Below are 12,635 nucleotides of genomic sequence, written 5' to 3'. Positions count from 1 at the left end.
TCAGGGGAAATCTTTACCTTTTATAGATGATGGAAATCTCGACAAGATCCTAACTTGAGGATGTCAACATCCAGGAGAAGCAGCCCCTAAGAGAGGCAGCTCTCCAACTATGTAAGGTGTTCCAAGATAAAAACAAATTGAATTGGGCCTGGAAGGCAACATTCAACCAATGCAGGTTCTTTCAGCGTGGGGAAATTTGAATAGATCCATTTGAAATCAACAAGATTTATATCAGGGTGCCTCTACACCAGGCATGGGCAAACTTTGGCCCTCCAGGTGTTTTGGACTTTAACTCCCACCATTCCTAACAGCCGGTAGGCTGTTAGGAATGGTGAGAGTTGAAGTCCAAAACACCTGGGGGGCTCAAGTTTGCCCATGCCTGGTCTACACTATAGAATCAATGCAGATATTAAAATAACAGTTTGGTGTACCAAATGATGACTTATACATGTTTTAGCTTTAGGCTTTTTTTAATGAACTGAGAAATAAAACACAGCTTGTGTTTTAGTATCCACAATTTTTCCTTGTGTTCCCCATAAGGGCAGAATATCACCATCTATGAGCAACAGCACGAGGAGATTCATTATGTTAGTCTTCATCCAGAATATCTGCCTTCCAGAGACATAGTTTTAAACAGAAATTCCAAAGAGTCACTGACAAAGAGGCCACAGCTTGGCTTTCTCCAATCTGTTTTTCTGTAGATGCAACAGACTGCATCTCCTAGCATCCTCCAGTCAATTGACTCAGGGATACTGTGAGATGTAGTCCAAAACACATAGCAAGCACCGTACTGGGGAAGGCTGAGCTATAGACAAGCTCCTTGCAAATGGGTGGAAGCTGATATTTGCAACTTCGACACTCCATCACAGGAAACATGAGAGATGATCCAAAGAAGTCTATGCCAGGCACCCAGAACCTGTTGAAATCTCTTTCTTGGTCACCATTTTCCTTTGGGAGACCTTACTCATGGTTGAGATTCCCTTAAACTCACTCCTAATGTCCCCCTACTCCCAAATACAATTTGATCACAGCATAGCTAGTATGACTTTCCACAGGCATGGCAATAAAACCTCTTGTCCCACTGTTTCTACTCTGGTGCACTTGGAAAACTGTTGCTGTAGTTGTGATGTGCCTTCAAGGTGACTCCAACTTATGGTAACCCTATCGTAGGGTTTTCTTGGTGAGATATCTTCAAAGCAGGTTGAACATTGCTTTCTTCTAAGCCAGAGGTTCTCAACCTGTGGGTCCCAAGGTGTTTTGGCCTACAACTCCCAGAAATTCCAGCCAGTTTACCAACTATTAAAATTTCTGGGAGTTGGAGGCCAAAACATCCAGGGACCCACAGATTGAGAACCACTGTTCTAAGCATAAGAGTGTGTGACTTGCTGAAGGTGACTTAAAAGTTTTCCACAGCGGAGTGGGAATTCAAATCTTGGTTTCCCGAAGATCTACCATATATACTCATGTATAGGTTGACCTCGTGTGTATGTCAAGGGTTTTTGATAATGACCAATTGAATAAGTTAGGGATCATTCCTCAGAGATTGGAACGCACCAATGATACCTCAGGGGTCAAGCCATTGCTGACGAATGCCGCCATTTCTCTGACCAAGCATTCAAAAAGATCAGAAGTGGAACCATGATGGAAAGAATGGAGGAGGTCAGTGCTTCTTTTAAGTTCTGCTGGAATGGACTAAGCTGTCTATTCAGAGAAGGGGGTGGTTCCTTTTTTGACAGGAGTTAAAATACAGGGGTCACATGGCTAAGTCAAATCAGTTTTTTAGGGGTGGTGTTGATTTTTTGACTAAATTTTCTAGACTTATACATGAGCATAAGGGTAGTCCAACACTCAAACCACTACACCAAGCCTGCTCTACCTCCAGCACTAACATAATCAAGATCTGGATCAATATAGGGCATTCAGTCAAAGGCTACTTCCCAGATATGGCTTACATGCCTATAAAAAATTACGTTTCCCCCCGCTCTCCAGGTCAACAAAGAGAGGGTACCCTTCCGTTTTCATGAGTTCTCTGATGAGCAAGGAGTTCTTTCTGTTTGCTGAAGCAGTCCCCACATGCATCACAAGAGTACGGCTTGTCGCCTCGGTGCCTCCTCTGGTGCTTGTAACAATTGGACAAGTCCCCAAAGCTTTTCCCGCACTCGGCACAGCGGTAAGGCTTCTCACCCGAGTGGATCCTCAGGTGAGTGGTGAGGTGGTAGAGTCGGGTGAATCTCTTCCCGCAAACGGCGCAAGGGAAGGGCCTCTCCCACCGGTGGATCCCTTTGCGCAAAGCAAGCTCCTGCCTGGCATGGAAGCTCTCCCCGCAATCTCGTAGCTGGTAAGGCTTCTCCCCCCAAAAGAATGCCCTTGCTTGGCTTTCCGGGTCCTTGGCTTCTGGCAACACATCCTTGGCCCTGGTGGGTTGTACTGGGCCCTTTCTTCGCCGTCGTTTTCTTTTGATGCTAAGCGCCTCTTCCGAAGAGTTGTCTCGCTCACGCAGCCGCTGGTCCTCCTCCCAGTCTGATGACGTTCCCTTACCCATATTCCTCCGGGATTCCTTAGGCAATTCCAAGGAGATTTCGGGAGGACATTCTGTAGCCTGGATGGTAGTCCCTACATCTGCTGGGATTTAAACAACAGAAGTCAATTGTTATTCTAGAATAACAGATTCACAGAGTTGGAAGAGACCCCAAGAGCCACCCAGTCCAACTTGCTGCCATGCAGAAACACAGCATCCCTAAAAGATCGCCATTTTCAGTGATACATTCAAATTATTCCCAGAAACAGGAGGTGCCTAAGGAATCAGTTGTACTTTTAAAATGGGATTTAAAACCCATGATTTGTATTATAAGTGTTCTGTAGGGAGCAGAGTGAGCGCCCGCTGTTGCTCCAGCTTCTGCCAACCTAGCAGTTCGAAAACATGCCAATGTGAGTAGATCAATAGGTACCACTCAGGCAGGAAGGTAATGGCGCTCCATGCAGTCATGCCGGCCACATGACCTTGGAGGTGTCTACGGACAACACCAGCTCTTCGGCTTAGAAATTGAGATGAGCACCAAACCCCAGAGTCAGACATGACTGGACTTAACGTCAGGGGAAACCTTTACCTTTTAGGTATGAGATGACTTTTAAAAAGCATATTACATCATGGATTTGATATGAGTTGTAAGGTAAAGATAAAAATAAAGGTTTTCCCCTGACATTAAGTCTAGTCATGTCTGACTCTGGGGGTTGGTGCTCATCTCCATTTCTAAGCCAAAGAGCCAGCATTGGCCATAGACACCTCCAAGGTCATGATTGCATAGAAAGCTGTTATATTCACGCTGGAGCAGTACCTATTGATCTACTCACATTTGCATGTGTTCGAACTGCTGGGTTTGCAGAAACTGGGGCTAACAGTGGGAGCTCACTCTGCTGCCCGGATTCGAACTGCCAACCTTTCGGTCGCTGCACCACCGGGTTGTACCATATGGGTTGTACCAGACTGAATGTATAGCCTGTGATGACAAATTTGTGAAGTCTTGGGACAAAATACTGAAGCCTTTGCTTCTAGATTAAATACTCAAGTTGTTTGTCTTTTGAGTTTCTGACAGCGGACTTATCATGGGTTTTTCTTGGCAAGATTTGTTCACTGATGGTTTGCCTTTTCCTTCTTCTAAGGCTATCAGACTGTGACCTACCCAAGGTCTCCCACTGAGTTTCAATGGTCAAGCAAGGATCCAAATTCTGGTCTCCAGAGTCACAGCCCAATCTCAACCCACTATATTACACTGGTTCTCATTAAAAGACATACAGATTTTTAAAAACGTTTTGAACTTTTGTAGATATTGAACCTCATCACTTTCATGAGCACCTCTCATATTTTTCACTGCTCTCACTTTAGCTCCTGTCTTTCAGCATTCTTGAAGGGATAATAAACATTATATCTGCTTATCTATTTACTCTCTGCGCATGTCTATCCAGAAACAAAATGCAGTAACAAAGGGCAGTTCAAGCTGCTGCCAACACAGCTTGTGTCAGATGACAAGACAGACCTCCTAGAGAACTGAAAACAAGGGAGAAAATCTTGCATCACTGGAGTTCATAGGTCACTATGATTCCACTTTAATTGACAAAGTTGTGTCCTATGGAACATTGGGATTTGTAGTTTGGTGAGGCACTTAAATAGTAGTTAAAGTGAAATCACAGCTCCATAACTGTGCAGTGTGAATGTGCCCAGAGATGCAACAAACTGGGTGGCTGTATGTTCCCAAAGCATTCTCTCCTGACGTTTCACCCATATCTGTGGCAGGCATCCTCAGAGGTTGTGAGGTCTATTGGAAACTAGGCAAGTGGGGTTTATATATCTGTGGAATGTCCAGGGTGAGAGAAAGAACTCTTGTTTGTTTGAGGCAAGTGTGAATGTTGCAATTGGCCACCTTGATTAGCATTGAATAGCCTTGCAGGTTCAAAACCTGGCTGCTTCCTGCAGTGAATTGTTAGTGGCTCTGCCTGATGAAACCTGTGAGCCAAACAATATCCTGATTCCCACTCACTTAACTTTAAAAAAAACTACCACTGTAGGGCATTATCCCTATAGCTTATGATCTGACACAGGGAGGGAAGCAAAAGCGGTGGGATCGAATTTCGGAGGAAGAATGCCTAATGTTAGTTCTACAGCTTAGCTCACCTTGTTGACCTAGTTATTTCATATTAAAATCTAATTTAACAAGGCATCTCAAAATCCACAAATGCTGAAACACAGCTCATAATCTGAAAGACTATGTTCTGCTCTTTAGAATACAGAAAAATAGACTCAGCTGGTGCTGTTCATCCGTGAATGGCTCCAAGCAAAACTGAATACTGAACTTTTTGTGAGCAGTGGCAAGTCATTGTCTCCAAAACCCTTTCCCATTCTTACCCGGCTATACACTTGCAAATTTCCTTACTTGGGAGGCACAGCTATGGAAACACCAAATCAAGAAATAGCTCTTGTCTGTTGGAGGCAAGTGTGAATGTTGCAATTGGCCAACTTAATTAGCATTGCATAGCCTTACAGCTTCAAAGCCTGGCTGCTTCCTGCCTGGGGGAATCCTTTGTTGGGAGGTGTTAGCTACCCCTGATTGTTTCTCGTCTGAAATTCCCCTGCTTTCAGAGTGTTGTTCTTTATTTACTGTCCTGATTTTAGAGGTTTTTTTAATACTGGTAGCCAGATTTTGTTCATGGTTTCCTCATATCTGTTGAAATTGTCGACACGCTTGTGGATTTCAATGGTTTCTGTGTGTAGTCTGACATGGTGACTGTTAGAGTGGTCCCAAATAATATGCTGTGTCCAGGTTGGTTCATTAAGTGCTCTGCTATGGCTGACTTCTCTGGTTGACTTCCCTAGGCAGGAAGCAGCCAGGCTTTGAAGCTGCAAGGCTATTTCAATGATAATTAAAGTGACTAATTGCAACATTCACACTTGCCTCCAACAGACAAGAGTTCTTTCTCCCACCCTGGACATTCCACAGATATATAAACCCCACTTGCTTAGTTTCCAACAGACCTCACAACCTCTGAGGATGCCTGCCCTGGATGTGGGTGAAACGTCAGGAAAGAATGCTTCAGGAACATACAGCCTGGAAAATTAACAGCAACCGAAAGACTCAGATTGACAGCTTAGGATATGACTTTTCATTTTTTTGTCTTCTTTGTCTATCTTCCTCACCTCATAAGGTTGTCACCTTCAAATTAGCACAAAGAGCTCAATAAGAAGTAAAACTTTATGGAATGGGTGAACAAATCTTGTCAAGAAAGCCCTGCAATAGGTTCACTTTAGGGTTCCAAGCGGTCATAAAGTAAAGGTAAAGGTTTCCCCTGACATTATGTCAATTGTGTCCAACTTCGGGGGTTGTTGCTCATCTCCGTTTCTAAGCCGAAGAGCCGGCGTTGTCCATAAACACCTCCAAGCTCATGTGGCCGGCATGACTGCATGCCATTACCTTCCTGCCGGAGCTCACCCGATTTGAACTTGCGACCTTTCGGTCTGCAAGTTCAGCAGCTCAGCGCTTTAACACACTGCGCCACTGGGGGCTCTAAGTGGTCATAAACCTTTAAATAATGGACTGCGACTTTCAGCAATCTTAGGCAGCACAGTCAGTGGCTTGGAACTACAATCTTACATGTAGAGGGAGATTTTATTTCCACCATTCCTTTAAAATTTAAAATGCAATTGAAAACAATGTTTTCCCCTTTTAATTGGCCAATTGGACTCTTTCTTTCATTCTTTTTCCTTTCTCCAATTTTATTTGTGAGCCGCGGTGGCGCAATGGGTTAAACCCTTGTGCCGGCTGAATTGCTGACCTGAAAGTTGGGTTGTTGACCTGAAAGTTGCTGGGTCAAATCCTGAGATGGGGTGATTTCCTGTCTGTCAGCTCTAGCTTGCAGGGACATGAGAGAAGCCTCCCAGCTAAAACATCTGGGCGTCCCCTGGGCAATGTCTCTGTAGATGGCCAATTCTCTCACACCAGAAGCAACTTGCAGTTTCTCAAGTTGCTCCTGACGTGGAAAAAAAAAAGTTTTATTTCTTCCTCTCTCCCTCGATCACTCTCACAAATCCCAGACATCCATTTTTTAAAGTTCTACATGGCTTGGTTCCAGGTTCTTCCCCTGTACAATCCACACAGTACACACCACCTTATGTAACCTTATCACAAGGCTTTATTGGCCAGGTTTATTCAGAGGAAATGTGGCAATGCCTTCTTCTAACGTTGACAATGTGACTTGCCCAAGGTCACCAAGTTTCTATGATGGGGGGAAAATACAAACCATGGTCTCCCACCTTGCTAATCTAGCACACAAAGTACTATGCCCAACTGGCTCTTATCAAACGTAACACCCTTCAGGTATTCGAAGAAAAGATAAAGAAATTTCACTTGCTCCTTCAAAAATGTTCCCACCTCAAATCCGGCACTTAAATGTCCACAGCAGTCATAATGCACTTTTAAGTATTTTTTTTTAAAGATTGCCTAATGCTGGCTTCTGTTGGGGAATATTCCTAAACTAAAATACTGGATTTATCTTGAAGTTTTCTTTAAGCATCTCTTGATTTTGGCCTGGAAGACATCCAGTTGCCCAAACTGGCACCCAAATTAAACAAGAGGAAATGGTCTCAGTGTGTGATTAAAAATCACAGGTCATACTATGCTCAGCCTCCGGGAATTTCCAGGTAGGTATCCTTGGATTCAACCACTGAACCAGTCTGAACCCGTACTAATTGGTACATGGTGTAACAGGCGCAAACCTGTGGAGCCAGTATTTACATACTTTTTGTGTGTATTTACATCTCTGACATATTGCCTTGAATGTGTCTTCTTCTTTCGAGAGAAAGATTACCCTATATACTCATGTATAAGTCTAGACAATTTAATAATTTATTTTATTTTATTTTCATGTCAGGAGTGACTTGAGAAACTGCAAGTCGCTTCCAGTGTGAGAGAATTGGCCGTCTGCAAGGACGTTGCCCAGGGACACCTGGATGTTTTGATGTTTTACCATCCTTGTGAGAGGCTTCTCTCATGTCCCCACATGGGGAGCTGAAGCTGACAGAGGGAGCTCATCTATGCTCTCTCCAGATTCGAACCAGCAACCTTCAGGTCAGCAACCTAACCTTCAAGTCAGCAGTCCTGCCAGCACAAGGGTTTAACTCATCGCGCCACCAGGGGCTCCAATTCACCGAGGACTCAAAAAAAATGTAAGTACTGAATCATAAATCTGATTTTAAAAGTATCCCCTTCTTATGTAGTATGTCAAACATCAAAAACGTTGTCCATCACAGGAGAACCCAAACAAAGTGCCAAGTTTCTCTATTTTCTATGCCATGGTGCCACTTTTGGCCTTTTTGAATGCCTGGATGTGAAAATTTCAGTGGAGATACCTTTTCCCCATGAAAAGTTTCAGGATTTTCCCTACCTAGGGGTAGACTTCTCTCACTTCCTGTTGTCTCACTCCTTAACTATGAGTTGCTTGACCGCCTTTATGTATGGTATCTTCTGAACATTTGAAACTATATGAACAAGATATGATAAGCTGATCAGTATTCTTAAGATGATTTATATTTGTGATTGACACTGAAATATATACGCCTCCCATATCCATGGATGATATATTCTCAGGCATTGCATGGATATGAGAAATTGTGGATAATTGTGAACCCTATTGAAATGATGGACAGAATGTCCAAGAATTGTATAAGATCTCATTGCAGGGCCCATAAACCAAACAGAGAGGAAATATTGTGTCAGATATGGATGTAAGTCCCACACAATACTGTATTTATATTCATCAGCTAAGAGTTGGAAGAAGAAGAATGAGAAAAAGGGAAGAGGGAATATATCATCGTGTTATAATTATATAGGAATTGGAGAGATCTCTCAAAAAGGATGGCAAGTTTAGGCTTATTAATGTAAGAATTACATTAAATTTGCCTCTGAGTCTTAGCTGATGGAAAGTGAAGTTCAACAATATCTGGAGAGGCATATATTCCCCATCACTGTAGTACAAGAATTCTCTATCTACACATACAGGTCAATACCTATCTCTAGCGAAGGATCAGCTTCTTCTCCCAGGATGCAGATCAGCTCTTGTGGTTCTACAGGTCCGCTCCATTCTACGGTCTTCTGAGAGTGGCGTCCAGGAGGGGTCTGAGGGTCAGAGACATCCCACAAGGCAGCAGGCAGAACTATTTTCTCCTCAACATCCCCTGAAGTCGCCTCCTCTACCTTCATATGAACAGCAACCTGACACAAGCAAAACATAGGCTGTCAGTGCTGAAACTGCCTACAGGATGAGTGACAAAAATGCAGAAAATACATGTTTATGAACTACAGCTCCCAGAATCTCTTACTTATTATTGTCAATTCAGAGGTTAAGGCTGCAACAAACAACTTTGCTAAGAGGGATTGTCACAGTCCTCCAGATATTGCTATTTTATTTATGTCCCACTTTATATAGAGAGATAGTATAAATTTAATAAAAGCATTTCTAAAACAATTTAAAGGGAAAGCAGTAGACAAAACCTGAATTCAGCAGGCCAAGCCATGATTATTGGACTTGTAAAAGCTTGGGTTGTAACTTGAGTACTCAACTTCAGTTGCCATAGTTGGGAAAAGCTTGGATTGAAGCTGGCAAAAAGGGCAAAGACTAGGGGTGCATCTGCATTGTAGAATTAATGCAGTTTGACACCACTTAGCTCAATGGTATGAAGTCATCAGAGTTGTAGTTTTACAAGACCATTAGCCTTCTCCGCACAAAAGTGTTGGTTCCTCACCCAACTACAACACCTAGGATTCCATAACATTGAGTCGTGACAGCTAAAGTCTGTATGATGAATGCACCCCAGTTTTCAGAATAGATGCTCCTAGGAACTGCAGACTTTATAATTAATTAACATTAACAGATGCTCACACATGCATCCAATCTTTCGGATTCTTGTTGTTTCCGAGCAAACTCCTCTGCCAGGGCCACAGCCTGGGCACAAGTCTCTGGGCGACATTCCCAAACCCAGCTCTGCATCTCATCTGGCAAGATGGTCAGAAACTGTTCCAGGATCAGCAACTCCAAGATGTGGTCCTTGGTGTGGATCTCTGGCTTCAACCACTGACGGCAAAGTTTCCGCAAGTTACCGCAAGCCTGTCGGGGACCCTCAGCCTCCTGAAAGCAAAAGCGCCGGAAGCGTTGCCGCCGGGTCTCGCTCCCAAAGGTGCAGTGACACAAGATAGCAGCTTTGACTTTGCCATAGTCATCTCTGTCTGTAATGCTGAGGTTGATGTAGGCTTGCTGGGCTGCCCCACTAAGAGCAGGCACCAATCGGCTGACCCACTGTTCCTGGGGCCATTGACACGCGTCAGCTACCCGCTCGAAAGTGGACAAATAGATTTCAATATCATCCGCCGATGTGAGCTGAGGAACTTGGAGATTGCCCCAAGCGGGAGAGGAGGCTGAAGTAACTTCTGGCATACTAGTCTCCTGCCATTGAACTTCCCAGCGTTGTGATGTCTCCTGGCCTTCATAGCTGGCCTGCTGTGACACTACACACCTCACAAGCTCCCCAGATGGGATGAAAAAAGGGGATTTAGTTACATATTTCAAGTCTGAATTCTCTGGATCCAGTTCCTCGATTTTCACCACCGGCTGCAGACCCCGTTTGGCCAGAATCTCATTCTGCAGTTCCGAGATGGTTGCTGTCATTCTCTTTATTCCAAGTCTAGAATGAGATTTCAAACCCAAATCCACAGTTTCAAAACAGTGTACGCAAAGGCTGATCACCAGTATTCATATGAAGGACAGCAGATATACTGGGACAGCAGGTAGACAACAACTAGGAAATCCAATGAGATTTTCCTGCCAAAGGGGAAAAAAGAGAAATATAAACAATCTGTAGACATATTTGTTTTCTTATCCATCACCATCACTGCGAGCAGAGCAAATGTTAAGGGTGCTAGAATAAAAACTAAGATCGAGGCTCCATGCATTTCAAATTGAGATGTTTACCCAAATGCAGGTTCTTCCCTATTGCTGGGCTATGCCAGGAGAAGTTCTGGCTGTCCAAATTCTCCCTTCTAATTCATTTGTGTGAATTTTCAGCCAACTCTGTCCCAAGAGGTGATATATTTTTACGCAGGTGTAGGAATGCTTTTAGCCTCCAAATGTTTTGAATTGCAATTTCCATCAGCCCCAACCAACAAGACCAATGGTAAGTCTGTGGAAACTTATCTTGAGTCAAAGCTTCCCTATCTGATTTGTCATTGTATGCCTTCAAGTCTTTTCTGACTTATGGCAGCCCTAAGATGAACTTACTATGGGGTTATTTAAGGTTTAGAGAGCGTGACTTGCCCAAGCCACCCAGTAGGTTTTCACAGCCAAACGGGGATTTGTTTAGTTTTTCATGGTCTTTAGCGTTCTCTGCCAAAGCCTGTGGGTGCCTCACCGAACTACAAATCCTAGGACTCTATAGACTTGAGCCATGGCTTTTAAAGCAGTGCAGATGAGCCCTCGAGGAGCTAATATCCACATATTAAACTGCCATTCAAAGCACAGTCCAAAGTTGAGGCAACCTTTGCATAAGATACAAAAAGTTATTTTAGAAAGTAATAAATGCAGAAAGGATCTTTTTCCACAATGCAATCAGCAAATCTTGACATGTGGTGCAGACTTTGGGAAAGTCCTCCTGCAGCAAAGGCAGGTTTCTTTACCAAACAGCATCAGCTTTGCGAGAGACAAAGAAGATTCCCGTGCAATGTTTCCACAAGCATTGAATAGACAGTGGGTTGCTGTGAGTTTCCCGGGCTATAATATATAATCATGTCCCAGAAGCATTTTCTCCTGAAGTTTCATCCACATATATGGCAGGCATCCTCAGAGGCTGTGAGGTATATGGGAAACTAGGCAAGGGAGGTTTATACATCTGTGGAAGGTCCAGGGTGGGAGAAAGAACTCTTGTCTGTTGGAGGCAGGTGTGAATGATTTGCATTAAAAAGCCTTGCAGCTTCAAGACCTGGCTGATTCCTGCCTGGAGGAATCCTTTGTTGGGAGGTGTTAGCTGGTCCTGATGGTTTCATGTCTAGAATTCCTCTGTTTTCAGAGTGTTGTTCTTTATTTACTGGAATCAGCCAGGACTTGAAGCTGCAAGGCTTTCCACTGCTAATCAAGGTGATTAATTTCAACATTCACACCTGCCTCCAACAGACAAGAGTTCTTTCTTCCACCCTGGACCTTCCACAGTTATATAAACCTCCCTTGCCTAGCTTCCAATATACCTCACAGCATCTGAAGATGCCTGCCATGGATGTGGGCGAAACGTCAGGAAAAATGCTTCTGGAACATGGCCAGACAGCTGGAATACTCACAGCAACCCAGTGATTCTGGCCATGAAAGCCTTCAACAACACACTGCATAGACAAGTCCTACCATAATGTGTTTTCTACATTAAATCCCAATCTTATCCTATCCAGCCTTTCTTGGGCCTCTGGGTACAGCAAATGCTAACACAGGGTGCATCTACATTGTAGCATGAATGCAGTTTAGCACCACTTGAACTGCTATTGCTCAATGCTATGGACACTTAAGGTGTGTAGTTTGAGGAGGACCAGAAGTCTTTGGCAGAGGAGTCTTGCAAAACTATAACTCCCAGGATCCCATAGCCTTGAGACATGGCACTTTAAGTGGTGTCAAACTGCATTCATTCTACAGTGGAGATGCACCCAAAAACTCACCTTTGTATTGTAACTCCCCTTGGGCTCCCCAAAATCTCCCAACTCCCCTTCGAAAATAAATAATACCAAACAAGTCGGCACTAGGACCCGGAGGGCTTTGCCCATTTAATTAACCCTTTCCCTGCCAACTCAGCCGAAATCGAAGCCTGCCTGTTTGCTTTTGCATTTATTTTTGAAATAAATCAAGCAAGGCCAGGAGCAATTTCATTTTCAGCCTTGGGGGAATGCAGATGCATGCTAATCAATGCAAGCGGAGGAGGAGGAGAAAGAGAAGGAGGAAGAAAGTGCCTCTGAGCATAAGCAGAGTACCTTTCCGAGCGTCCGCTTGCCAAATCGCGCAACCCATTTGCACACATCTGGGATCACTTGGGGGAAGGACTTCCCGGGTCAGAGGGATGTGGT

General features: G+C 43.9%; 1 protein-coding gene across 3 annotated transcripts; it reads right to left on the bottom strand.

Annotated features, from left to right (window-relative positions):
* Positions 1-451: 451 nt before the first annotated feature.
* LOC103279782 (zinc finger and SCAN domain-containing protein 16) lies at positions 452-12,631 on the bottom strand. Of its 3 annotated transcripts, none has more exons than XM_016995843.2 (4): positions 12,543-12,631; positions 9,427-10,362; positions 8,555-8,759; positions 452-2,619 (listed from the first exon to the last, which is right to left on the bottom strand). In XM_016995843.2, exons 2-4 carry the CDS (start codon positions 10,207-10,209, stop codon positions 1,991-1,993), a joined length of 1,617 nt encoding a protein of 538 aa, XP_016851332.1. In that variant the 5' UTR covers positions 10,210-10,362; positions 12,543-12,631; the 3' UTR covers positions 452-1,990. The 3 variants fall into 3 exon arrangements, with proteins under 3 accessions (XP_016851332.1, XP_016851331.1, XP_062839944.1); XM_016995842.2 differs by having other exon boundaries at positions 452-2,622; positions 12,543-12,630; XM_062983874.1 differs by lacking the exon at positions 12,543-12,631 and adding an exon at positions 12,234-12,379 and having other exon boundaries at positions 452-2,622.
* Between the last annotated feature and the right edge of the window lie 4 nt (positions 12,632-12,635).

Source organism: Anolis carolinensis, chromosome 6 (assembly GCF_035594765.1).
Source record: "Anolis carolinensis isolate JA03-04 chromosome 6, rAnoCar3.1.pri, whole genome shotgun sequence".
Lineage (NCBI taxonomy): Eukaryota > Metazoa > Chordata > Lepidosauria > Squamata > Dactyloidae > Anolis > Anolis carolinensis.
The sequence above is the reverse complement of the archived record's forward strand: the minus strand, read 5'-3'. Positions and strand labels throughout refer to the sequence as shown.